Source organism: Brassica napus, chromosome C7, assembly GCF_020379485.1.
Source record: "Brassica napus cultivar Da-Ae chromosome C7, Da-Ae, whole genome shotgun sequence".
Lineage (NCBI taxonomy): Eukaryota > Viridiplantae > Streptophyta > Magnoliopsida > Brassicales > Brassicaceae > Brassica > Brassica napus.
In genome coordinates, this window is record NC_063450.1 from 28,373,749 (window position 1) to 28,401,570 (window position 27,822).

The following is a 27,822-nucleotide window of genomic DNA, read 5'->3' on the forward strand; positions in this document are numbered from 1 at the left end:
GTGAGTACTTGAAGAGCTTGCATAGGAGGTAGTCTTCAGAGACTCCCTCGACTTTAATAGCAGATATAAGATCCTCGAACCTCTCCAGATGGTCCATAGGATGCTTGTGAGATAACCCATAGTAGGGTGTCTGTCCCACGAGTGGGTAGTACTCCGGCTTCAACTCGAAATTCCCCCTCTGAATAGTTGGAGGACGAATGGCTGATCTGTTGGTGTAGAACTGATCTGGATGGTTGTAATCAGCCAACGTTCTGGGTCGAGCAGCGTCATCAACAGGTAGAGTAGTGCATGTAGCATCAGTATCAGACTCAGGGATTACAGCCCCTTGAGCGTCTATCCTTTGACCTGCTGCATTACGTAGATGACCTTTCTTGTCATGCAGATCTCCCTTCCCATCACGTACAAGTATTCAGGTTGCAACCATGTCTCGCGGTTCAGTATCGATCGATGTCGGATGGAAAATTTTGGTCGATGGAAGAAGAGTGTCTTCGGTCGATGGTGATGAGCGAGTGTCGGTCGATGAGACTGGTGTCTGGGTCGACGGTGGCTGACGAAAATCGAGCAACGAACAAGTGTTGTTGCCGATCGATGGGGAACGTATTCCTTTGCGGATTGAACGCTCCAAGCTTGCAGGATCTGATGAGAATAGCAGTTGAATTTCCTTGTTGCTTTTGGTACTGCTGGGCATGTACCTAAAATGACAAGAAAAACATTTTGTGTTAGAAAGTGGTTTTAGGAAGAAACATATACTAAACAAGATTAAATCTATAAGGCGATCAAAGCTCCCCGGCAACTGCGCCAAATTTGATATCACTCAAATTCCCTTAAGGAGTGAATTACTCTCTCAAATAAGAGGTTCAGTTGTAGTACTTAGTTATCGAATCCACAAGAAGCTAGGGACCTAATAAATCTAATCAGATTTGTTAAGCTAGGTTGTTTAATGTTTTAAATGTAAAATTGTAGGTTTGTGAGAAAATAATTGCTCGATTGATTGATTGGAGTTTTGGTACTTAAATGGAAATAGCTAGACTTAGGGTTTTTATTCAGGAATTCAGGATTATAATCCTACAGATGCCTAATAAGTTGTATGCATGATATTATAGAGCTCAATACTTAATAACAAACCCTTAGGCTTTCGCTTTCTAGGTTTGTCTATTGACCAGTGTCGATCGATTAGTCTGTAGGAATATCGATCGATTAGTCTATAGGAATATCGATCGATACACTTGGTGAAACGTCGACCGATTATTCTATCGGAATATCGATCGACGCTCTTGGTCAAGCGTTAATGCGCAGATTGAATATGCTCGCTAAGCTTCCTAGATGAGCTCTCACCTACTCTAACAATCTTAGCTCAGTTAGGATGGATTCAGGGTGAGATGCAAGCTATCGCTTATGTCTACAACTCCTAGGGCAAGTTCTAGGTAGCTAATCTAGAAACAGACATTAATGACAATCCTAGTGATGAATATCACAACTTAGCAATCTATAGTTGGGGATAATCCCTCATAACCTATTTAAACCCTAAATCTAACAAGAGAACTACTCAGACATGGCCAAGCAATTCATTACAGCAATAAGGTATAAAAACTGCATAGATAAATAGATAGATATCAATGGAGTTCCAATCACAAATCTCTTTGGTTCTTCTCTCCAATCTAGTAAAAATCCTAGAAAACCTTTGCTGTAAAATCAGTAAAACAAGAAAGCACACTTTGCCTCTAACATGTTGGCAAAGCTAATATAATTAGGTTAAAACTCGTCAGGGGTAATCTTGTAGATAGGTGAAGACTTGGGCTCTAAGTCGGCTGAGACCAAACGGGCATTTTGCGCGCTTCGCTGTCGATCGATGTCACGATGTGAACATCGATCGATTATTTCTCTTCAGCGTCGACCGATGGTCGTGCTCGATGGTCATCTCGGGTGCTTACTTCAAATATCTCCAAAATGCTCCAAAATCATCGCTTTCCTCCAAATCACTCCTGATCCTATAAATATGCTAAATAGACTCTATAATATAATAATTAGTAATTAAAACACTTATAAGCCATGGGTAAAAGTGGGTCAAATCTATGGTCTATCAGTTACGTTGACGTACTTTGCATTGAGTGTGCCGCTTTCATCACACTCTTAAACTCAACTCTGTCGGTCTATCTCCCTTGATATCAAAACCCGAGGCGTCTGGTAACTGGAAAACACCGGATCCCTATAAAATTGTGTGGGTTGAGACTGGTATCAACCATCTCCCAAGCGCCTTAATAAGTTTCTCTACCGCCAAACCTAAATCACTTCTTCGAGAATGTCTGCCTCTGCTGGTATAACCACTCAACCATCTCATCATGCAACAACGATCTCCGCCTTGGTCTTTCCTCCCAGGTGATTGTTGTCCAGCTACTCCATTTATGGGATTCACGAAACAGAGGTTGGGAGTTCATGGGTATAACCTCCTGCTTGTGGGAACCGAAATTCGCACTGTCGATTTCCGTTTAAATTAGGAAAGTTAGGAAAACCCTAATTTCCCAGAGGTCTCGGATATCTGCTAAACCACGAGCCAAGCAATCAGAACACGAAATAAAGACGAGAAAAATAAGAAATCGTAAAAACATAGCAAAAAGAAGTCTTATTCCGAATTTGCGTATGAGCATTACAACAAGGTAGAAGCCTCGGCTACGAGAGCTGTCGGTGAGATTCCTAGTTCTAACAACCTAAGACTGTAAAACCTAGTTGTGTCGCAGCTCGAGATAACAAAAACATAAAGTTGCCTAAATGCTCTAAGTGCTAAGTTTGCTATTGAAAAGTCCCCATTTGTGCCTCTCGCCTAGGACTCCTTATATACTCCCTCCATGGTCGGTTTGAGCTTTCCTCTTCTACCCTTAAGCTGTCATAACTCGAAAATGGAGATATTCCTTTTTTCTCGATCTTCATGATTATCCACGGAAACTTAACATTTATTTGCGGAAATTTGACATTTTAACTTTTCTTGCGGACTGAGTATAAACCGCCATAGTATCTATGGACTTTTCCTTAAAAAATCGTAAGTGGGCTTCTAATCACGTTTTAGACCAATTTGGGCCGTATTTCGACTCGAAACGTTTATTACGATTTTTATCGATAAAACTAAACTTTCCGCGATTTTTATCGTAAATTTTAAGTGATAACTCCAATCGATGGGAGTGAGAAATGATATGGCTGCGGTACATCGGAGCTAGCATTAAGGAACAGACGAGAATGCATGGATTTGGGTCGTACCCGTTGATCGACGTTCGAGACAGTTCGGTTGCTACGTAGTGACCTGATCCGCGCTGGATCGGTCGCTACGTAGCGACTGAACAAATGGCTTGGTCGGTCGCGGGTTGGTCGCTACGTAGCGACCGACCGAGTGGCTTGGTCGGTCGCTACATAGCAACCGACTCGTTCGCGGGTCGGTTTCTACGTAGCGACCGGCTCGTTCCTGACCGGTCGTTACGAGGCAACTTTGTTCGGATTCTTTTCTGATGTTTTATGAACGTGTTCTTGGACTATGGGTGTTTAGTTTCGATGGATCAACCGAGATTAGTGCAAGATTTCACCGCAAGGTTCTTCGTAAAGATTTCTCTACGAAGATTTCTTTTTCGTAAAAGCGTTCATACCTATTTTTACGGATATTTGGATGTTAACTTTGCCGTGTCCGTTTTTGACCCCAACACTGGTACTAGATGAAAAGGTGAGAACATCATCACCTTAACGTAATCGCTTTATTCAATAAACCCTTCCTCAAGATAGTTAAAGTTTTACAAGTTTACTCCTCTCTCTATGCAGAATTCCATGATCCCTGGATACCTGGCAGTGCCAATCAATACAGTCAATCTTTACGAACATGTGTCATTGTGCAGGTTGTGTAAGAAATTTTCAAAGTCGGTGGTTGGGACATGTGAGTTTGTACACTTACTGAATCAGTTGGGCTACGGACGTCAATGCAGTTAATCCAATTTGTTGGTAAACACTTCTTTGGGTTATTGTGGAATTATGATTACCACTTACCAGCGAGTGTATTGACTTTTTCAGTGAATTAATTTTGCATAAGGATACACACATGGTCAAAACAGGCCGTATTTGATATATGTATGTTTATGATATACACCAAACACTAATTAAAAAAATGTGTGCCTGTTAAGACATGCTGCGTGGCTGTAAGTTCTAGGGAGGTGTTGTTTGGGTTTGTTTCCTTATGCTGATGACAAGAGTTTGTTTTGATCATCCATGTCGTGAAAATGTTTAACTTAGTTACTTACAATTTGTGTTTGCCTTTAAACTAATATGAAACTGTGTTTCTCGCTACAATAAACCAAACACACCGAATCAAAATTTATGTATACTGTAGCTTCAAATACGACAGCATTTCTTCGGAGCGAACTGCCAACGGTAAAATCAAGCAAAATAATTTTTAACTAGGATTCTATTAAGCAACTCACATTTTTTTCTGTTTGTCTACAGATGTGTGTCAGTCAGCTAAACATTGCTCAGTCCCTCAATTCCAGTGTTCAATCATGCCAGGCCAGTCTCAAATTTAAACATTGTTTGTTGATGCTTTTTGGTAATTCTCAATTTTCATCTTATCTATTGTTTGTTTAGAATTTGCCCATCCAATTATGTTAAATAACTTCATGCTATCAGTTGTGTAGTACGATCTCAGATCAATGACACTTCTAAATTCTGATGTACGTCCCGTTGGCAACAACAAGGCAAATGATGTTTCTTCTTTTGGGTTTAAGAGTGTTGCCCACAGATGTTATTGGGATTTGCGTTAGCTTCTTAGCTTCGACTATATTTACAAGGAAACATGCCACTGCTCTATGTGAGAATGATGTTAACTTCTGAATTAATTTATCCATGAGAGTAATCCTGATTAGGGCAAACATTTGCTCCACATAGCTGAAGGTATGCGACCTTAAACTTTTTTTCCTTTGTAATTGAAGTTAGTGCCCTTCCACCATTCACTTAAGGTATCTCTTTTTTTTTTTGATCAAAAGGGTGTCTCATTTCTGTTTCATTTTTCAGCTTAATCTTAAAACGAATATAGTAATTTCTCAATGTCAGCAGTTCGTTAGGTTATAAGATACATCTGCTATCTTTTCATAGTTTTGGGAATGAGTTTTCTGGCTATCTATTTAGGGATACTATTAATCTTGTGGATGTTCAATCATCAAAGTTAGTCCCTCCCGAGACGCTCTCTCTCTCTCCTCCCATACGCTCTCTCCTCTCTCCTCAGCTTACAAAATTGCTCACGTCCGCTCCGGCGTCCGGCGGCGCGTGCGCGCGCGTTCCGGCGCCGGAAGCTCACCTTTAACGTTCTGTTTGCTTTTCCTTCGATGTTGCCTCTTTCTCTCTGTGTCTGCGTCGATATACTCGCGGATCTGTGTTTCGGATCTCGCTCCGGGAAGTTCTCCGCCCGAGAGGAGCGACGGTTCTGGTGGCGACTCAGTCTCTTCTAGATTCGTGGTGAGACGCTGGATCGGTGGCTCGAGGTAATGGTCGGCTTTTGGGTTCAAGAGTAGACCAGTTTTCCATTACAGACTCTCTGGTTTTCGTTGCCCGGGTGGTGGTCGATTCGCTTGTTCTCCCGTCGATTTGGTCGGAGATTATCTCTGGTTTCGATTAGGGGATAGGTGACTCCTGTGGGCGGTGTCTCGGCTCCTGGCGGAGTCGTCGCGAGTCAGACTCCTCTTCATCGGCATCAGGTGAGCTCCGGTGGATTCTTGTACCACGGTGGCGAGTCTTGATGAGTCAAGTATGCAGGCGGTCGATGGTACTTGGCTTAGCTCTGACTTGTGTAAGTTTCGGTGTGTAGCTGTGAAAGGTGTCGTCTATGGCTCCTCGATAGCTGCTCACGGGGCTTCTCATTTTGAATCTCCACTTCTCGGCCCTTGTCTGTGTTCTCTGTGTGAAGGCCTCGGCTTTCTTTATGGAGTATCGCCTTGTGGTTTATGTTCTGTTTGTCTCTGTTTGGCACCGGAGATGGACTCTTACAGCTAAGAGTGTTGCTCTTCGGTTCTCGAAGACTTCAAGTGTGGGACGATTCTCGGTTGCAGTCGTTGATCGCTTCAGTGGCTCGCTTGGTTCTGCTTACATCCCAGCTCTGTAGAGGATCAATTGTTCTTGTGCAGTGGTGCAACATTTCCTCTCTTTGCAGGTTTCAAGGCTTCAGGTCGAGGGTTTGGTGGCGCTTACAACCCGTCTTCTGCTTGGATCGCATTACTTCCGAAGTCGATCTTAAAGTGATTCCAGTGATCTGGTGTTGACTATCCAGAGGGCGCGGATTAGCCTTCGGGTGCGGGATGAGGTTAGTAGCTTTTGGACTATGTACTAATACCACCGGTTGTGGTTGGTGGTACAGATCTCAGTTGATCTCGTGGATTTTATATCAATCAATTGGAGGAGCATTTTCGGGGAGGCCAAAATTACCGAGCATGGTCTCATGTTATATCAAAGATACTCTCTCCATTTGGCAATGCTCTTCCCATGGTCCTGCTCTTGCCTCTTATCTAGCATGTTAGCTAGTGTTATTTGTTTCATGTCTTCTAGGTCATTGGGTTGCTTTCCCTTTCTGCGTTGTTTAGTTTTGTTTTCCATTTTTCTGCTACTTGTTCATCATTGTAAATTCTGTCAAAAAGCAAAACTTTGGTATAAAATTTAACATTTATACCAAAAAAAAAAGTTAGTCCCTCCGACTAAGTGAAATGTCTTTTACTAGCGTTGATATAAACTAATATCTGCAACGCCACAATCCAAGTTTAAGAATTTTTGGAAAATGTTTTATCCATTCTGAGATTGAGTAACACTTAAATAATAAATATACAACCCGCGCTTGCGTGGGGGATCGCCTCTAGTGTTATCTAATACAATAAAGTAGCCTTTTTCTCATGGGGGAAATTCGACACGTGGCATCTCCATAATTTTCTAATGTTTTGTCTTCTTAGCATATGCTGTATGGGTTTCGGTGTTAATTGTGAAATCAAGTGGACTTTGAGCCTTGGCAAACCCAGCATAATTAATGGAATCTTCGTAATATTTTAAGTGTTTCATTAGTGTTTTTATGTTGCTAGGATCAAGGCCTATAGGCCCATTAAATAATTTATTTTTCACATAATCTGTTTTTTTTTTTCATGTTCTCTAGAAACCGCCGGTTGTCTGAAACTTTTGATGTTACACTTATCATCCACTTCCCTGCAATTGAGTAATTGCTCTTAATGATGTAATTCAGTCGAAGGATTCAGCTCTTTCCCAACCATCCATCTTCCATGTCTTTGTTCCGCATAACTCAGTGTTTGGCAATCTTCCTTCCGACCGAAACCTTCTCTAAAAGCAGCGTTGATTATGGGGAATTCTCAAGTTCTTCTTTCAGAGTTGAAGGCAGGTTGGTGTAGACAGACTGTTGAATGTTGTTTCACAGTGACGTCTCATATCATCACAATTAGTTTTGTCCTAGGACTCGTCTCTATCAACCAAAAGGTTTTCTCTCTCTCTCATCTCCACCGGAAAAGAAAATACCACATCGTTAGGGTTTCATAGCGGAGGGTTTCGGTCCTTGATAGGAGAAGCTTTCAGTATCATCCTAGATTCTTATTAATGGCAATCAATAACTAAACTTTTTTAGTTCTTCCGGTCCACAAAGAATTTACATTTGCTCAATTTTTTCGCATGTGTCTGACGATTGAAAATAAAAATTAAGTTTTAAGTCTTGGATTGGATTCTGGAGACCGGGATGCTGACAAGTCGAAAACCGGAGGAAACAGACTAAGGCTCTTTGGCAAAGTTTCTTTCTCAGCGGTATCCACATGTGTATCACTGGTTTCATATGTTGTTTGCATGTTTCACATTAGTGTGTGGCGGTGTCCTGTAAATTGAGCTTCTAAGGAGCTAGATGGAGAATTCATGAAGGTAAACCAGTCAACCAGAACAACTCTCTCAATCTGATTCTTGCCAGGTGATGTTAGACTTATGTAGTTAATTTGTTAAAACTCCAGATTATGTTATGTACATAAGATATTATCCCACGTTCGTCATGGGCGTGTGTCAAATCCGCAGTTCTTTGGTCTACACAGCAGCCCGCCATACAGGGTTTATTGATTGGATGCATTGTTTATTCTGATGAACTGGTACCAGTTAATTGCAACAAACTCTTTCAATGTCAGAGGTAACAACATATAACAGTGTTCTTTTATTACACACTTATTAGCCTTTCTTTGTTTCTTGGAATATTGGCAGTTTATCAATTAGTAAGAGAGTTATTTGATGTTTCTAAATTTATATGATCATATAAAACCTTTTTTGAAATGATTTATATCATCTAGATATGTTTTCAGAGGCTTTACTCGGTGTCTAGCTTCAGGTACTGTTTCAAGTCTACGGAAATGGCTGATTTTAACTGTTTTGTTACTATGTTGATTATATTGTTGTCCATGTCCAAATCATGTTTCCCGCCAAGAGATGCAGTTTTGTTTATGCGTGTTTCCGATCTTGATTTCTTAGTCTATTATATAATTGATTGATATTGTGTGATTTGACTCCATTAGGTTCAGTTTCTGTCAACAAAAAAGTAGAATCAAATGAGAAATCTGCCATGAGAAAAAGAAAGAATCGGTACATAGGATTAGGATGCGCCCTTGGGAAAATTGGGCCGCTGAGATATGTAATCATAGAAAAGGCTCTCGAGAATTTCTTTGAACATTCAACACCGCTCAGGAATAATCAAGAGCTTATGATGTAACTGCATGCAGGATCCGTGGTGATAAAGCTAAGGTGAATTTTCCAGAGGAGATGATCCCTTGCGTCTCCAAGAAATGTCATACTCCTAAGACATCTTAAGAAGCCAATGGCTAAACCAAACAAAAGCTCAACGCCGTCAACACATCTGAGTCAGTACTGCAACAATTCTTTTGACAACAACTCTTTGGTGATGTGAGTTTCATGGAAGAGAAGCTTCAGATGTACACAAATCAGTTTGAGTTAACAAACTCTTTTTCTGTTGGAGATAACAACAAATACCAGTATTCCAGCTCCGCTCAAGGCAGTAACTCATTCGACTGCTCTTGGATTTGGCTGGAGTGATCACGAGCCAAGATCTCTTCAATGCTAGATACTTTGAGAGTTGGAGGCATTTCGGGCATATGTATACCCGTGAGATTTGGATTTTCACGGGGATGACTGGGAGAAGATGTAGAAAGAATACAAGCAGCCAAAGAACTGAAACCATAAGAGGTAACTCCCATGTGAGGTCTTGCAAGTGAATGTGGATTTATTTTCTAAAGATGAATTAGAAACAGCTTTGATAAGATTTTGACAGCCGTGTATTGGTATAATTTTTATCATAAAAAGCAAAAAGTGTAAATTCTTTGTTTGAAAAATAAAATTAGGAATTTATCGATCGAAATATCAATGTGGCCATGTAGGAAAATATACAGGTTAGATTCCTGTTACTTTTGCTTTTTCTGTGTTTTTGGGAAATATTGGTACTTTTGTTAGTGACTTTTGATTTTAAAATTTGGTTCATCAATTTTTCTGCCAGATTTACTTATTCCCATAAATTTTTTGCGTTAGTGAGATGGACGAGTTGTTGGCTTCCTGCCAAAACAACTGTATCTTTGGGAATTGGGAGAACAATTTTATCAAGAATTTTGGTACCATCTATGTTTCATATATGCAATGGGACCAGTGCCGGCTTTGGCCATGTGCTGGCAGTGCTTTTGCACAGGGCCCCACTTGTTTTTGGTAAATTTTCTTTATAGTTTAGGGCTCTTGAGTTTTGATTTTATACAAAAAAGTCCTAAATTTTTGATTTGTACAGCAAAAAAGAAAACTAAAAATTTTGATTATGCACAGGGCCTATATATGCTTTGGGCCGGGTCTGAATGGGAAAACTATCTTTACAAAACACAATGGCATTGCTTGAATTCAATGAAGGGATCAAACATGACACAACATGGTTTTATTTACTGGAAGTGGAATGTTGAGTACATTTCCTAAATGGATGTCCTTCATAGATTGGTATTGTCTGCAATGATGGCAATGTTTCTGGTATTGTTTTGAATTTTTTTTGGTTGGTGTTGTTTTATATGAGCGTTTTGGACAACTTTTTTAGAAAAAAAATCTGATAAAAGAGTCAAAATAACTTGAAAGCCCACAAGATTATACGTTTACGTTTGAAGGCGAATATAAGGTGCACCAAAAAATTAAATAAATGTTAGAGGGCAACATAGTAACTTAAAAACCAAAATAACATATAACAATAAAAGTATAAAAACAAATATTAAAGAAAACTACTAAAACAAGGTAAAGCACAAAAAGATATTCAAATTTAGCTATTTTTCAAAAAATTGAAAATCAACAAAACAAAACAAAAAATCTGATATTTTTGGTAAATTTTCTTTTAATGTCACATAAATATTTATATTAAATTAATAAAACTGAATTCAACTATATATTAGCAGTCAGATATTTAGTTATCATATAAAAATAACTAAATAGTAATTTTTATTATAAAAACCGGTGCGTAGAGCCGGAAAACCACTAGTAGAAGTATATGGCTGTTTTGTTTACAAAAAGATAATCAAGCTTATTTTTATATAGACCATATTCGTGTATTATTCATTAATGTAATTGCTTTTGTTTCTTTTATTTGTGCAATTTCGAAAGTGCAATAACTATTGTACCAATTTATGTCATAAACATAAATGACAGATGAATGATTAAAAAAACATTATTTCATGTGAATACTTTTATTTTCAGTGTGTTTATTATCAAATGTTGTTGTAGGTTTAAGTGTAAACTATTTTCAGGGTATATTTTTGTTTTATATTTTTAGAAATTTAATTTTTATATTTGTGTTTTTAGTCATATTTTTGTTTTTTGTATAATATTTTTCTTAAATGATTAATAAGAGGTTTTCCACCAAAACATAAAAAATGTGTTTTCTCGCTAAAACCGAAAAAACTTGTTTTCCCGCCCAAACCGCAAAAAGAAAACTCGTTAATTTTGAAATAATTCTAATGTAAATATATTAAACTAAATAATTAAATGTAATATAGTTAAAATTAATATTAAACATATGATTAAATCAACACAATGATATTTTGGTAATTTCTTTACTAAACTCATTTGAATGGAAATAAAAATAAGGAAACAAACATAAGATCCATTTAGATGATTCATCTAGATGAGTTATGTGGATGGACAAACAAACAATCACAAAAATCTGAATGGATCATTTGAATAGATCATACAAATGAATCATTTGGATGGAGATGGCAAATGGTGAAACAAACAGCCCCATTAAGATTTTATTGTGTTTATTATTGTGTTTTTATTTAAGATAGGTCCAAAATAAGATAGGTCCAAAATAAATAAATAAGTTATACAATATTTTTGAAAATCGTATGCCATACAATTTCATTAAAAAACTAATAGTTTTTGTTTTTGTAATAAATAACATGTTTGTAGTAGACCAACCCAAACAAATCACAAGAAATCAACCATTTTTAATAATGGTACGAGTTAGTCATTCCCTATACGAACTACACAACGTTTAAAAGTCGTATATTTTTTTTTTTTTTCGTCGAAAGGCTATTCTATTACTCAAACTTGAGGTGACCTGGGTAACCAAACCGGAATAGAACAACCAATAAAACATAACTCCCTATGGAAGGATCTAGCAGTCTTAGCCAAAAAGTCAGCTGTTTGATTGCGTGCCCGTGGGACGTGAACGATTTTAAAATCCGGAAAGCATATCTGTAGCGTCTCTATCCTCTCCAATTCCGTCGCAAAGCTTGGCCACGCCTGAGGTTCCCTCACCATTGCTATCAGTTCCTTACAATCTGTCCCGAAGCTCTGGCAGTTCGAATGTTGCAGCATATTCTCCATCGCCCATCGCAGTGCCTCTACTTCCGAGTGCAAAGCTGATTCACGCCGAGGGAAATTCCTTGTCCCCATAAGCTGTGCATTCCCAGATCCATCCATCCACGCCCATCCACATCCACTAAAGTTAGCAGAAGACGTCCAAGATCCATCTAGCAAGCAAATATTTCCCAAGCTTATGGCTTGGGGCTCCTCATTTGTATTAGCTTGTGTTACAGGTTGTACCACATCATTAGCATCAAACCAGGCTTGACATTCGCTCTCCGCATGTCGGACTAACTCCAAAGGATCTCGATCTATGCCCCTGAAGAGTTTCTCATTCCTAGCCTTCCAAATGTACCATATTATCCAGGGATAAGGGTCCATATCACGATCAGGCTCAATAATGTTATTTTTCCTCCAAAAGAGATAATCCATATTCGTGTAGATGCTTGATACTGGAAAGATGTTCGGGCTTGTCGGAGTTGAAGCTAAAGACCAAACTTGAAGAGCTGGTGGGCATTCAAAAATTGCATGTGTGACAGTCTCCTCTGCTTCTCCACATCTTGGGCAGTAGTTATCACATCTCATATTGTGTCTTACCAGGTTCCTTGTTACTGCCACATGACCAGTTAACAATTGCCATATAAGATGACATATTTTCGTAGGAGCCTTCAGTTTCCACGCAACCGCTTGGAGCTTGGTAATACTTGGGTCCAAAACTTCCCTTTCCTCTGTTTTATTCAATAAATTCTGAGCCACCCAATATCCAGACTTGACCGTGTACTGACCATTCCTTGTGAAGTTCCAGCAGTAAGAGTCTCGACGATGAGTTGAGCTTATGACCAAACTCCTAATGAATGGTATGTCATCAGGATGAACATAGTTCTCCAGTAAGCCCACATCCCAATCCTTCGATTCCTGATTAATAAGATCGCTTACTCGCATATTAGGATGCATCACTGGTGCCATTGGGGCAGCTGGCCTCGCGGGATTCGTTGGAATCCATGGATCCTCCCAAACCTTAACCTCATATCCAGAGTGTATCTTCTGTCGAATGCCCAATAATAGCAGATTCCTTGCAGCAGAAATGCTTGTCCACACATAGGATGGGCCAGTAGCAGCGTTTACTCTTAGTGGAGAACTCAGCCTATAATATCTCCCCCGTGGCACACGGGCCACCAGAGAATCAGGGAATTGTACTAATCTCCATAGTTGTTTTGCCAACAATGCCAGATTAAACTCATGGATCATGCGAAAACCAATCCCTCCCTCTTCTCTGGATAAGCAAACCTTGTCCCATTTCGCCCAGTGAATCCCTCTTTTTGGTGGATTCGAGCTCCACCAAAACTGAGCGATAGCACTAGCTAAGTTTTCACATATCTCCAATGGGAGAAGGAAGGTCGACATGACGTATGTCGGGAGAGCGAGCAGAATGGATTTAATCAACACTTCTTTTCCACCTTTCGAAAGCCATCTACCTGTCCATCCATTCATTCTATGCATCAGCTTATCCTTCAAGAATGCAAAAAGTTTGCATTTAGAACCACTTATGTCTTCGGGAATGCCTAAATAAGTTCCCATTCCTCCTTCATTCTGTATCCCAAGCACATCTTTTATCTCCTGTCTAGCAATTACACTAATCTGCTTACCGAAGAGTAAGGACGATTTATCAAAGTTGATACATTTACCTGATGCATGACCATATTTCCTGACTACTTTCATTATTTCTTCACATTCACGGGGCTCCGCCTTACAGAAGAAAAGGCTATCAATAGCAAAGAGAAGGTGGGATACCGACGGACACGCGCGTGTGACACGCATCCCCGTTATCCTCCCTTGATTCTCTGCATGATTAAGAAGGCTAGCGAGCGCTTCCGTGCATAGAATAAAAATGAAAGGAGACAAAGGATCTCCTTGACGTAGTCCTCTACCTGGAGTAATATTTCCTCTTGGCTCTCCATTCATAAGGACCTTATACTTTACCGATGTAATACATCGCATGACCCAGCTGGTCCAGATCTCTGAGAATCCCATCTTATGCAGAACAGCTTCGATAAAGGACCATTCCATCCTGTCATATGCTTTGCTCATATCTGTCTTGATGGCCATCCTTTTATTGCGCCCACTTGGTTTGGTTCTCAGAGCGTGAAACATCTCCTGAGCAATCATGACGTTATCAGAAATCTGTCTCCCAGCAACAAAGGCTGACTGGGTTTCCGATATCAAACCAGGAAGCACTTTCTTTAACCTCTGACATAAGACTTTAGAGATTATCTTGTAGCTGACATTGCACAGACTAATGGGTCTGAACTGAGTCATCGCATTGGGCTTCGTTACCTTCGGGATAAGACATATATTTGTATCATTTAGTCCATTCGCCATCGTTCCCTCAAAAAGGAATTTGTTAACCATAAGAGTTAAATCCTCCTTCACAATATCCCAGAATTTCTGATAGAAAAGCGCAGTCATCTCATCTGGTCCTGGGTTTAAAAGTCGTATATACTATCTACAATTATGTATAACTCAATATAATAACATGGTGGATATGCGTGGATGTTGATATGGTCCTTAGACCACATCTCGGTCTTCATAGAAGTCTCTTTTCCCGAAAACCGATGTGTTAGTGTGATTCGTCTCTCTATGATTTTTAAATTCCCATGGGATGATGTGGTCTGATGCAACCACATCATGAGAGCTACACATTCTCTCCGGCCAATTCTCTGCTTTTAGATTTCGAATATAAAAGATATGCAACTAACAAAAGGTATCTTATTCAAATTTTTACATTAGATTTCTATTACTCCCTCCGTTTCATAATACTTGATGTTTTGTAATAGTGCACAAAGATTAAAAAAATTACATTTCCCTAGAAAAATATTTTAAATATATAATTTTAAAATCAGTTAACCAATTATAAAAAAAACTGTAAAATCTAATTAATTGAACAGTTTCCAATAAAGTTAAAATTAACCTTAAAATCTCAAAACTTCTTTAAAATCTCAAAACTTCAAGTAAATTGAACAAAATAAACCTTCTAAAACATCATCTATTTTGAAACGGAGGGAGTATATATTATGTGATAACCCTGAGGACCTGAGGTATATATATCCATTATGCGATGGAGGTAATGCCAAATTTCTATTATCGTTAGTAACCTTTCTATATACATAATAAGGTTTAATAAATAACTTTTTGTTCAAACAATAAATCATTTATCTTAACGTCAATGCGTTTCCAACGTTCAGTCTAATTTTATATTAACATGTGTCAAACAAAATTATTCAGTTATAGATGATTTTTGGTCTTTAAGCAAATATATAATGGATCACAATTCACAACGGAAACTAGAGATGTTTGGCCACTCCTCTAGTAGTACACGAAGGTGCTCACATCGGTCCCATAATGAAGAAACGAGACATCGCGATGAGTATGGGGTCCAACGAGGTGACAACTCAGCGGACCATTGGGACATAAAACATAAATTACAGTACGAATTAAGAACATGAGACTGTGTGGGATTGGGAACCAGACGTAGAACGCCATCTTTCATCCATCATCGTACGGTCACTTTCCATCTCGAATCAAATAGATGGAATTCATATTGTTGATAACGATTGAAACTCATCATCATATTGACCAATCCCTTATTGTGGAGTAACTTAACGACAACTTAACACATTATTATAGTTAAAAACCGATAAATAAATTTTTATTTTCACAAGTCTTAATATATATATATATATTGTATGTACACAAAATAAATAAAAATTACCAGGAGAAAATCAATAACTGAATAAGAGTTAATTATATTATAACATGTAGTTCAATAACTTTTTGTGTTGTGTACAATCGACAAGCTAATCAAAACATGATTATGTCTGTTAAGACTCAAGATAAAGAGACTGGAGAGAGCTTTTCAAATTTGGATTGCATATGTGAGAACATAGACTGATTATTTTTTCTCAGTTTTAAAAAAGTAAAAAACAAAATAGTATTTGCTGTAACAATGTGTATCTTCTTTTGAATCAAATTTTAACATTTATTTAAAAAAAAACTTTGTGTACAGAAAATAATTTCAGTGAGGTCCAAAACACTTCAATTGACAGTAAGATACAATTTATGTACATTAATAATTTAATCAGAAGCGGCGGCTTTGTGGTCTCCAAGCCACCTTCCAAAGTTTGTTCACATCATTCTTCTTCATACTATTGTTTAACAATATAAAATTATACAAATAGTTTTGGATCGTATGCAATATTTTATACAATATAAATAGTCCATAAAATATGATAAGTTTTGATGTAAACGAAAACTCAAATTATGTCAAAAATAATGATATTCAATGATAATAACAATTTTATTTGATTTTTTTTTTAAAATACATTTACAAAAATATTGTTTGAAAGAAAATTCATTTATCTTTCAAATATAAAATGAAAATATTATAATTAAATAATAAAAAATATAAATAAAAACCATAAATTTAGCAAATGACAACTATTTTCAGTGTGTTTATTATCAAATGTTGTTGTAGGTTTAAGTGTAAACTATTTTCAGGGTATATTTTTTGTTTTACATTTTTAGAAATTTAATTTTTATATTTGTGTTTTTAGTCATATTTTTGTTTTTTGTATAATATTTTTCTTAAATGATTAATAAGAGGTTTTAATAATTGTATTAAAATAGTTAGACCACACCTATATCAATAGGTTATCTTCCTGTTTTAACAGAATAGATTTGTATTTTTTAGTCATATTTATGTTTTTTGTATAATATTTCTCTTAAATGATTAATAAGAGATTTTAATAATTGTATTAAAATAGTTGGACCAAACATATATCAATAGGTCATATTTCTGTTTTAATAGAATATATTATATAACATGATGTATGACATATGAAGATTTGCAAATAAAAGTTTAACATTGAAAAAGTCATTGTAAATAATTCAAGAGTTTAGTGGTAGAAAAGTCTAAATCACCAATGGACAACATAGGAAACTTCAAAAAAACATAGATAATAAAGACAAACACACACATTGTAATTTCTGATTTAAAAAGACAAAACCAAACAATTGTAATTTCTGGTTTAATAATTTAAATAAAGCGGACGTTTCTATAAATTACACTTAATATAGCTTATTCAGTCAAAGATTTAATTCATACAAATAATCCGGTTAACATATCTGTATGAACAAAACTTAAAATACAATAATAATCGTAAGGAAATTAATATCAAAGTTAATATTAAATTGGACAAAATTTGTCATAAATATCACATAATGTAAAGTTTTAATTAGTGTTCATGTTTTAATAAGAAATATATTACTAATCATTTGAAACAGTAAATTAAATTACTGCATGCAAACTATAAAATTTATGTTTAAAATATTATATTAAACTATTAGTAATATGGTAAATGGTAAAGTTATATACCATTATAAGTATAAAAATGAAAATAATCATTTTCACAGTTGCGTAGGTCATGATCTAGCGTCATAATGGAGAGCCTTTGTAGGCCGATAGGTTGATAGACTAAAATCTCTTCATTGGTAGGATAGATATGATCAAATTTCGGTAAACTAGTCGGTCATTGAAAGTTTTAGCATTATCAGATTTTCTGTAAAGAGGGAAAATCTTTTTTTTTTTAACCACTATCAAATTTGATTTAATAAAAATGGATAGTAGACAAAGAAAACACACCAAAGTAAAATAAATAGGTAGTCACTTCTATTGATCAAAAAAAAAAAAGGCAGTCACTTCTCTAATTGGACCACCAATCAACTTGACTTGTTTTCGTAGGATCCTCCTGCATTGATCTACAACATTTTTGTCTTTTTCTTGTTAAAATATCTACAAGTAAAAGCTTTTACTAGATTTAGTCTAACAGCAAAAACAGAAAAAACAAGAAAGAGAAACCCATTTGTTCTTTTTTATCAGTACTTTAGTAACAGTCGCCGTCAAAAACTATTACAAACAGTTGTGACTGAAATTTCTTTACACATAACAAAATCTAATATCTCTCAACCTTACTTTTCTCTATGGGCTTGTTGAAGACGAGAAATAGCAGATCAAGATCCAGTGACTGAGACAAAGAGAAACACAATTCACAGTGACTCTTCTCTTCTAAGTCCTTTTAACACTACTAAAACCTTTTGCAGATACCTCTGCTTTTCCAACCTTCGTCAATTGACAATTGGTAAAAACCACAATTTTTTTTTCTGCATCAGAACTCACTCCTGAGGCGTACGAAAACCCTGTCTTTTAGGACATGGATCCTTTGCGGTTCATAAGGTCATGCCGTCATGGTAATAAAGGACACACATTGGTTGTCCGAAAATGCAGAAGGTGAACCAGAATATCATGTTTCCTACCTAATGATCAGTGATCACATTCCAAAACTAAAGATGTAAAGTGGCTATGATCAGAAATAGAGTTATACGGTCTTTTTATCTTTCGGGTTTAGACTTTAGAGAGCATACCATGGAGCCAAACCTTTCTTGTAGATAGTTTGTGATAAAGACCAAAGGGAAATAAATAAGGTATATATAAATTTGCTGGTTAGAAAATGTGAAAGAAGCTTCAAGATTATTTGTGAAGATCGACTGCAAGGAAATTATGTAAACACGAGAATGTAAGTAAGAACAATGCTTTTAGTGCTAGAATTCTTTATTTCAATAGCGTGTTCATGTTTCTAGAGAGGGAAATAAATAAGGTATATATATACCTCATGAAAGACTATACAGAGACTAAGAAAGCAATAAATAATGGGTACCTGGAAAGTTTTGAGTGGAGGGTTAAAGTTATGAACTTATGAATCTCAGATAAAAGTCTAGATCATCGCAAATGACTAATACTATATATATGTCAAACCATCCATTTATGAACAGGCTACTAAGAAAACAAGATCTCCATTAGGTCTCTTCTTCTGTTTCGTATAAAAAGGCGGTGTTTTAGGAAGAGAAGAGCTGTGCCATGTTTTTTGTTTTTTTTTCTGTAAAAGTAAAAGGGTTAAACCCAAATCTATTAAAGACACAGACTTAACTTCTAGGTGGAGGTACAGCCCATAGATGGACCTTCTCATGGGCATTCAAATGGGCCGAAAGCAATAGTCCATATCCACGTGGCCAGCGGAGATCACCTCGGATTCACTGTATCGGGTTTTCTCTCAAGTGCCTCTGGCCATACCATGTTCCACATTCTCCAATACTGATAAAGGAAGACAGTGTGCACATGAAATTTGGTTAGTTCGTGACCTGAAAACAACGAGAACTAAGCAATCATCTGCTTGTAGACTTCACGATCCCCCAAGCAGAGGAGTTCTGCCAATATGTTTAACATGTGGACATGACCAATGCAAAGAGACTTGTGATCAGAAACTGAAATTACATCTCAAACTGTGAGAAAGTAAAATGATCAATTTATTGAGGAGATATCATTTTTTGTTTCGCTGCTCTGTCTTTGGAAATTATGTTGAAAGAGAAGGGGTCGCGAAGTTGGGCCTAATATTATAGTCTAATGGCTAAATTAATAAAAAGAAAAATGTGAATACAAATGGGCTTACGGGTCACATGGCAAAAGCCTGGTTGGCTTTAGTGAATGAAACTTAAGAACATCCCACATCGGGGAAGTAGAGAGGAGATGAGCAATATATATATCCTCATGTGTTATGAGTGGTTTAACGGCTCAAGGAGAGAAGAAGTTTCCCCACGCGCGCGCCGCCGCTGTCTGGCTGGCTCGGTTCGGGCTTGGTGGAGGGCCTCTGGCCCAATATGATTCTTTTGACCAAGTTAAGCTCAACGCTTTGCCATTCATTTCGGGAAAAAACAGCATGCAATTTTATTTAAAATGACAAGTAGTTTGTCTAGAAAATAAAGATGTCATGCATTTTATCCTTTCGAAAGTTTTAAACGAGATAAGAGAGAGTCTTGGGGAATAAGTTTCGCAACTCAACTTCCTCGATCTCCGCGAGATTCCCGCCCACGTGCAGCAGCTGTTGCACTGCTGCGGGAAGTGGGTCTTCTCCGTCTCTTTAAATATCGTCTCTCCTCTTCATTCGTTTCTCAACATTTTTGACATCAAAACCAACAGCAAAATTCCCTTAGCGTAAGTCACAAAACCGAGAGTGTTTCGTAGAGTTTATATTTCGATAGGGCGATCACGAGTAAAGTTCATCTGCCATGATTGTATCCCTGGACTCGATATTCGTACAGTACTGTCTCACTAACGGAGCGAATATTTAGAGTTAAGGAAAGAGATTATATCTTGACTCCATGGTCATTTGCGAATACAATTTCTTATCATTCTTGTATTTGCTCTTTTTGATCGTTTATTTCCTTAACGTATCGCTTTTATTATATCGTTTATTTCAGTCCGGTTATCCGGCTTCTACAATCTTAACTCTTATTTCGCTTTCTATTTAAAGCGTTTGATTGGATTGAAAAACAGTTTAACAATAATTTGTTAACATTTTTTAGAACGATGTTTGCGATTTGCTCTGTAGCATTTCCGCGAAACGTTTCTTAATTATCTCATAAACGGTTTGCGTTTTGCTCTGTAGCACTACCGAAAAACGTTTATCTATATACGATTCGAAGAAACTTTTTCTGGTTTCATTGAAACGATGTTTTCGATTTGCTATTTGCTTATCCGCGAAACGTTTCTTTGTTCTTTTGTAAACGTGTTTGCGAATTGCTTTATAGCCCTTCTGCGAAACGTTTCTTATATATTTCATAACAATTTGCGGATTGCTTTCTAGCATTATCGCAAAACTTTTTTTATATACGACTCTTAAAACAAAGTATATGAATCGTTTCCATAGCCGCTTCCTTAAGCGAGTTTATGAAACATTCTAAGTCTATACAAAATGGTTTCTGCTAACGCTTTTCTAAGCGAGTTTGCAAAACGTTTTTTCCAGACTAATATCGATATGATTTGGTTCAAGCACCAAAAATGACCATCGATTTTAAACTATTATTTATCTTTAAAATAATATGTTATTTATTGAATGGAGTACTGATTCGCTTTCATGTTTTTCTCTACAGAAAAAAACAATGACGAACGATAGCAACACCCCCCCCCATTGACACCACGAATGTCACTCAGACTCCACTCAATGTTGCAGCAACTGATGCAATTGGTCTGACAACCGCTGGTACCAACACAGCGTCAACCGCTGCAGGAACAACAACTACTATCCTTCCAGTGGGTAATGCTGATGATGAAACCACTCGATGTAGCCTATTCGGTGCTGGTCTTTATCAGACGGGTTCAGTTTCAGGAACCACAAGTGGTCTGGTGGCAGTTCAAACTCCTCCGTCTGTACCTAGCGTATTCACTCAAGGACTGATGCCAGACAAGTTTGATGGCAAAGGCTTCAAAACGTGGCAGAAGAAGATGTTGTTCTTCCTCACAACACTGAAGCAAGACAAATTCATCCAGGAGGACAAGCCCCGTGTCCCTTACGGGATTGATGATGTCCACACTCTCGAAAGTGTTGACATCTGGGTGCATTCTGACTTTGTCTGCAAAGGATACATCTTGGGTCGTCTCATTGACCCATTGTACCGAGTCTACTGTGATATTCCCACTACGAAAGAGCTGTGGAGATCCCTGGACAAGAAGTACAGAGGTGAGAACGCTGGCTGCCAGAAGTATGTGGTCTTAAAGTTCCATGACTTCAAAATGGTGGATTCAAAACCCATCATGGATCAGGTGGAAGCGTTTCAGCTCATTTTCCATGAAATCGTTGCTGAAGGAATGTCCATCTGCGAGACATTCACAACTCTCAGCTTCATTGAAAAGCTTCCTCTCAAGAACTACTTGAAGCACAAGAAGAAGAAGATGGGGCTCGAGGAGCTTATCATGAGGCTTCAGATGGAATCCAGAAACTGAACTGCTGACAAGGTCACTGCTAAGGAGCATAGTGCCAACATGGCTGAGCACAAAGGCAAAGGAAAGGCACACGCCCATTCTTCTGCCAAGCCTTCCAAAACTGTTGCAGCCCTGAAGGCTTCTGGAAAAACCTTCAAGAACAAAGGCATTGAAATCAATGCGAATGTGGAGAAGTTCAAGGGGAAGTGTCACTACTGCCACAAAGTGGAACACAAGACTGTTGAGTAGCGCAGCAAGATCAGAGATGAGAAGCATCAAGCGAATCTCACTGAGGAGGATCTCGTTGCAATGGTGACTGAGGTCAACATGGTTGAAGGCAGCAACCCTAAGGAATGGTGGTATGACACAAGAGCAACCACCCACATTTGCACTGATAGGACGATGTTCAGCACTTATCAGAAAAGTAAGACTCATGAGAAGTTGTTCATGGGAAACACTGCAGTCTCCAAGATTGAAGGCCGCGGCAATGTGGTTTTGAAGATGACATCTGGACGTGAAGTCACTCTAACGAATGTGAAGCATGTGCCTGACATGAGGAAGAACTTGGTCTCGGGAACCTTGCTCAGCAAGAATGGATTCGCCACAAGTCTTGAGGCGGACAAGCTCGTGATTAAGAAGAATGGGATGTATTTGGGAAAGGGGTATGTTAAGGATGGACTTGTCAAGATGAATGTAATGACAGTCCCTCCGAAAGTTGTAGCTCCAAATGTTTCAATGAATAAGAAGCCAGTTGCTTATTTAGTTGAGTCTTTTAATACATGGCATGAAAGATTAGGCCATGTAAACTACAAATCTACATAAATATTAATGAATTTAAATCTAATTCCTAAATGCAAAATAAGTAAACAAAAATATGAAGTATGCGTACAAGCTAAGCTCACAAAAATGCCATCACCTCATATTGAAAGAACAAACAAACCTCTAGATTTAATTCACACTGATTTATGTGATTTAAAATACATATAAACTAGAGGTTGGAAAAAAATACTTTGTGACCTTCATAGATGACTGCACAAAATATTGTTATATATGTCTATTACATAGCAAAGATGAAATCTTAGAAAAATTCAAAGAATTTAAACTCGAGGTCGAAAATCAGCTTAAAACAACTATTAAAGTAGTTAGAAGCGACAGAGGAGGAGAGTATGATGGTCCATCAAATGCATTCTGTAAAGAACATGGAATAATCCATCAAACTACAGCTCCTTACTCACCAGAATCTAATGGAGTTTTTGAACGCAAAAATCGAACTCTAAAAGAGATGATGAATGCAATGTTGCAGGAATCTGGGTTACCCCAAAACATGTGGGGGGAAGTTGCTTACCACTAATTATATCCTCAACAAAATTTCACACAAAATAACTGGCAAAACTCCATATGAATTATGGAAAGCTAATTTACTTTCGCATAAATACCTCAAAGTGTGGGGGTGCTTGGCAAAAGTTGCGGTGCCGTCACAAAAAAGGGTCACTATTGGACCTAAAACAGTTGATTGCATCTTCATCGGATATGCATATAACAGTAGTGCTTATCGATTTATGGTATATAAATCTGAAATATCAGACATTCATGAAAAAACAGTCACGGAATCAAGAAATGCATTTTTTTCGAAAATATTTTTCCAAATAAGGAAAAACAAAGTTCAAAACGAACTTGAGAAGAAAGAGACAATGACAAGAACTCAGAAATTGATAAAAACGTCGAGATTTCTATAAATGATATTTCAGAAAATGAAGAAAAAGATGAACCTCGAAGAAGCAAAAGAGCTCGAAAGGAAAGATCTTTTGGTGAAGATTTTCTGGCATTTTTAGTCGAAAATGTTCCAAAAACTTTGGCAGAAGTCATGGCTTCACCAGAAGCTCCATTTTGGAACGAAGCTGTCAGGAGTGAATTTGATTCTATCATGCAAAATTATACATGGTACATAACAGATTTACCACCTGGCTGCAAAGCATTAGGAAGTAAATGGATAATGACACGAGAACCTGGTGGAAAATACAAATCTAGGCTTGTAGTTCAAGGATTCCGACAAAAGGAAGGCTTTGACTATTTTGATACATATTCTCCAGTAACGAGAATAACATCAATAAGACTGATGATAGCAATCACAGCCTTAAGAGACATAGAAATCCATGAAATGGATGTAAAAACCGCTTTTCTAAATGGTGATTTAGAAGAGGAAATTTACATGAAACAACCTGAAGGTTTTGTCATTCCCGGGCAGGAAGACAAAGTATGCCGACTTGTGAAATCACTATATGGGCTTAAACAAGCTCCTAAACAATGGCACAGAAAATTTGACAATACAATGATGTCAAATGATTTCAAAATAAATGAATGTGACAAATGCATATACTACAAAACAACCAAAAATGCGTAGGTTTTGCTATGCCTATATGTATATGATATGCTCATTATTGGAAGTAATAAAAACATTATCAATCAAACAAAGAACATGCTCAAAGGGACATTTGAGATGAAAGACTTGGGATTAGCAGATGTAATTCTCGGGGTTAAAGTCACAAGAAATTCAAATGAAATTACCTTAACCCAATCTCATTATGCTCAAACAATATTAGAGAGATTCAAAAATTACTCTAAAAGTACGGCAAAAACTCTGTTAGATCCCCAAATGCACTTGAAAAAGAATTCATGTGAAGCGGTTTCACAAAACGAGTATGCACGTGTGATCGAAAGTCTCATGTACTTGACTAATTGTACGAGACCAGATCTAGCGCATGCAGTAAAAGTATTTAGTCGATATACAAGTAATCCAGGTCACACACACTGGAAATCTATAATGAGAGTACTTAATTACTTGCACTACACCAAAGATTTTGGGCTTCACTATGGTAAAGAACCAGCAGTTTTAGACGGATACAGTGATGCTAACTGGATATCAGATTCTAAAAACTTAAAATCCACAAGTGGATATGTCTTTACACTAGGAGGAGCAGCAATATCATAGAAATCTACCAAACAAACAGTGCTAGCCAGATCCACCATGGAATCTGAGTACATAGCCTTAGACAAAGCAGTAGAAGAAGCTGAATGGCTTAGAATTTTTTTGGAAGATATTCCTATGTGGGAGAAACATGTGCCAGCTATACGCGTACATTGTGATAGTCAATCAGCTATAGCTCGGGCTCAGAGTAATCTTTACAATGGTGAATCTCGTCACATCAGAAGACGACATAAAACCATTAGACAACTTATCTCAACTGGTGTAATCACAATAGACTACATCAAATCGGCTGACAACCTAGCGGATCCATTTACTAAAGGTTTGCCATGAGATATTGTTGCTAAGTCATCAAAAGGAATGAGTTTAAAGCCTATAACGAATGAGGATGCTTGATTGCAACCCTACCTATCATGACTGGAGATCGCAAGACGTAGGTTCAAAGGGAAAACAAAATCAAACTGAATCTAACCAAAGCACTTGATTCAAAGCAGTCTCTTCCCAGCTCCTAAGATGATAAAAGTGCTAACAAATATGAGAAGGATAAGCATAAGCTTTTAATGATTCCATAGCTTCTAAAGCAGAGTATTACTCAATACTTTTCATGGTCAATCACCTAATGAGTGTGAAATGGGGTCGTTTCTAGGAGAATGAATGCAAGGTTATATTCTCTAAGTTCACTCATGAAAATCATGAATAGTTCAGGGCCACAATGAACACAATAGACAACTAAGCTCTACGAGAAAATGAAGCTGCGTAATGCTTGTTATCTCGGTCTACATAAAACACCGGTTGGTTCAAGACATCATGTTCACCTTCTGGTAAAGTAAACCTGACAGATATTAACTATGAGTGGTTCAAGGCTTAAAAATGCCACCAACTCAAACACAGTGAATTTTCGCAAACACTCTCGATAAGTCTGTATAGTCTAGTCAGGATTAGAATAAGTATAGTTTTTAGAGTCTATCGAGTCTGCATTTAGTCTGCATATGTTTAGAAGAGTCATTTCTATTCATATGAAGGATTGTTGGACCTAATATTATATCCTAATGGCTAAATTAATAAAAGGCAAAATCTGAATACAAATGGGCCTACGGGTCACATGGCAAAAGCCTGGTTGGCTTTAGTGAATGAAACTTAAGAACATCCCACATCGGGGAAGTAGAGAGGAGATGATCAATATATATATATATATATATATATATATATGTATATATATATATATATGCTCATGTGTTATGAGTGGTTAAACGGCTCAAGGAGAGAGGAAGTCTCCCCACGTGCGCGCCGCCGCCGCCGTCTGGCCGGCTCGGCTCGGCGTGGGCATGGGCTTGGGCTTGGATCTTGGTGGAGGGCCTCCGGCCCAATATGATTCTTTTTGGACCAAGTTAAGCTCAATGTTTTGCCATTCATTTCCGGAAAAAACAACATGCAATTTTATTTAAAACGACAAGTAGTTTGTCTTCAAAATAAAAACGTCATGCATTTTATCCTTTCGAAAGTTTTAAACGAGATAAGAGAGAGTCTTGGGAAATAAGTTTCGCAACTCAACTTCCCTCGATCTCCGCGAGATTCTCGCCCACGTGCAGCAGCTGTTGTGGGAAGTGGGTCTTCTCCGTCTCTTTAAATATCGTCTCTCCTCTTCATTCATTTCTCAACAGTTTTGACATCGAAACCAACAGCAAAATTCTCTTAGCGTAAGTCACAAAACCGAGAGTGTTTCGTATTGTTTATAGTTCGATAGGGCGATCACGAGTGAAGCGTGATTTGTCTGCCATGGTTGTATCCTGGGACTCGATATTCGTACAGTACTGTCTCACTAACGGAGCGAATATTTAGAGTTAAGGAAAGAGATTATATCTCGACTCCATGTTCGTTTACGAATACGATTTCTTATCGTTCTTGTATTCGCTCTTTTTGATCGTTTATTTCCTTAACATATAGCTTTTATTATATCGTTTATTTCAGTCCGGTTATCCGGCTTCTACACGCGGCACATACCAAAGGTGGAAGAAGCAGTAGAACATGCAGAGGCACAGGTATAAGTTTGGAACTGAAAGCTTCAACACTCTTTCAATAATAGCGTATAGAAGATGCGGGGTTTCAGACTAGAAACTTTTGCAAGTATATGAATATTTATGCTATTACCACCATTAGACGTATCTCATTACTAGATAACACAATGTAAGAGCAACCATGAAATATGCCAAGCTTTTCAAGCTAACGTAGTAGGAGACTTCAGGATTAGCCTAAAGTTTTCAACACTGTCTGGTCAAAAACGTAACACAATGCAAGTTGCCAATAAAGTAACACAATGCAAGTAACTAATGTACCTAGAGTTCTTAAGTTGTAGTTAGTATGACCGTAAGAAACCAACTTCAGTCACACAATGCAAGTCACTGACTCAGGAGCATCAATGTGACAACTGACAGAATGGCGGAATCACACCTGCCAATTTCAAGATCCCCAAGGTTAGCCAACTAAATTAAAAAAAAAGAGTATCACACCAGAAACACCAACATAGCTTAATTATAGACTGGATTACAAGACCTCAGTCATGGTGATAAACAATATGAAGAATGATGACAACCTTCAGTAGTATCAGAAAGAAAAGTTATAAGTTTCTCAGTAAACAATCCAGTAATGGTAGTTTACTCACAGGTTCAGAGAGAGGCATTTCTGAAGTACCATTTTCTCGACGGTAAAGGGCCAAAGGAACTATTGATAGGGAGAGACAGCAACATAAAAAAAAGAAGCATTTTACCAATACATGCGGATCAAACTCTAGTATTGTATTATAGAGTATGCTAGATAAGATTTGTCTTCTTCTTGTTAGCGGTCATAGGTTAAAATTTCGTTTAGGTTATATCCTCGTGATATGGATCGTCAGGAAGGGTTTTACTCACCTGATATGGATCTTATCCTAGAAGATGTACCGACTTTTATATGCATCTAGAATCTTATAGTCACTAAAAATTTTTCTCAAGGCAAAAAAATGAGAACATGATAAAGAGTTAATTTAAAAGAATAAACGGAGAGGGAAGGTAGATAAAAAGTAGAATCAAATTGTCAATTATGTCATTTGTGGCTTCTTCTC

The 27,822-nt window shown here is 37.6% G+C and overlaps 1 protein-coding gene and 1 pseudogene across 1 annotated transcript; both read right to left on the minus strand.

Annotated features, from left to right (window-relative positions):
* Positions 1-11,513: 11,513 nt before the first annotated feature.
* On the minus strand, positions 11,514-14,253 carry LOC125590530. Its single transcript, XM_048764129.1, has 4 exons — positions 13,855-14,253; positions 12,579-13,512; positions 11,734-12,485; positions 11,514-11,540 (listed from the first exon to the last, which is right to left on the minus strand). The coding sequence occupies exons 1-4, from the start codon at positions 14,251-14,253 to the stop codon at positions 11,514-11,516; spliced, it is 2,112 nt and encodes a 703-aa protein (XP_048620086.1).
* A 4,453-nt stretch (positions 14,254-18,706) lies between these two features.
* On the minus strand, positions 18,707-27,284 carry LOC125590532 (annotated as a pseudogene).
* Between the last annotated feature and the right edge of the window lie 538 nt (positions 27,285-27,822).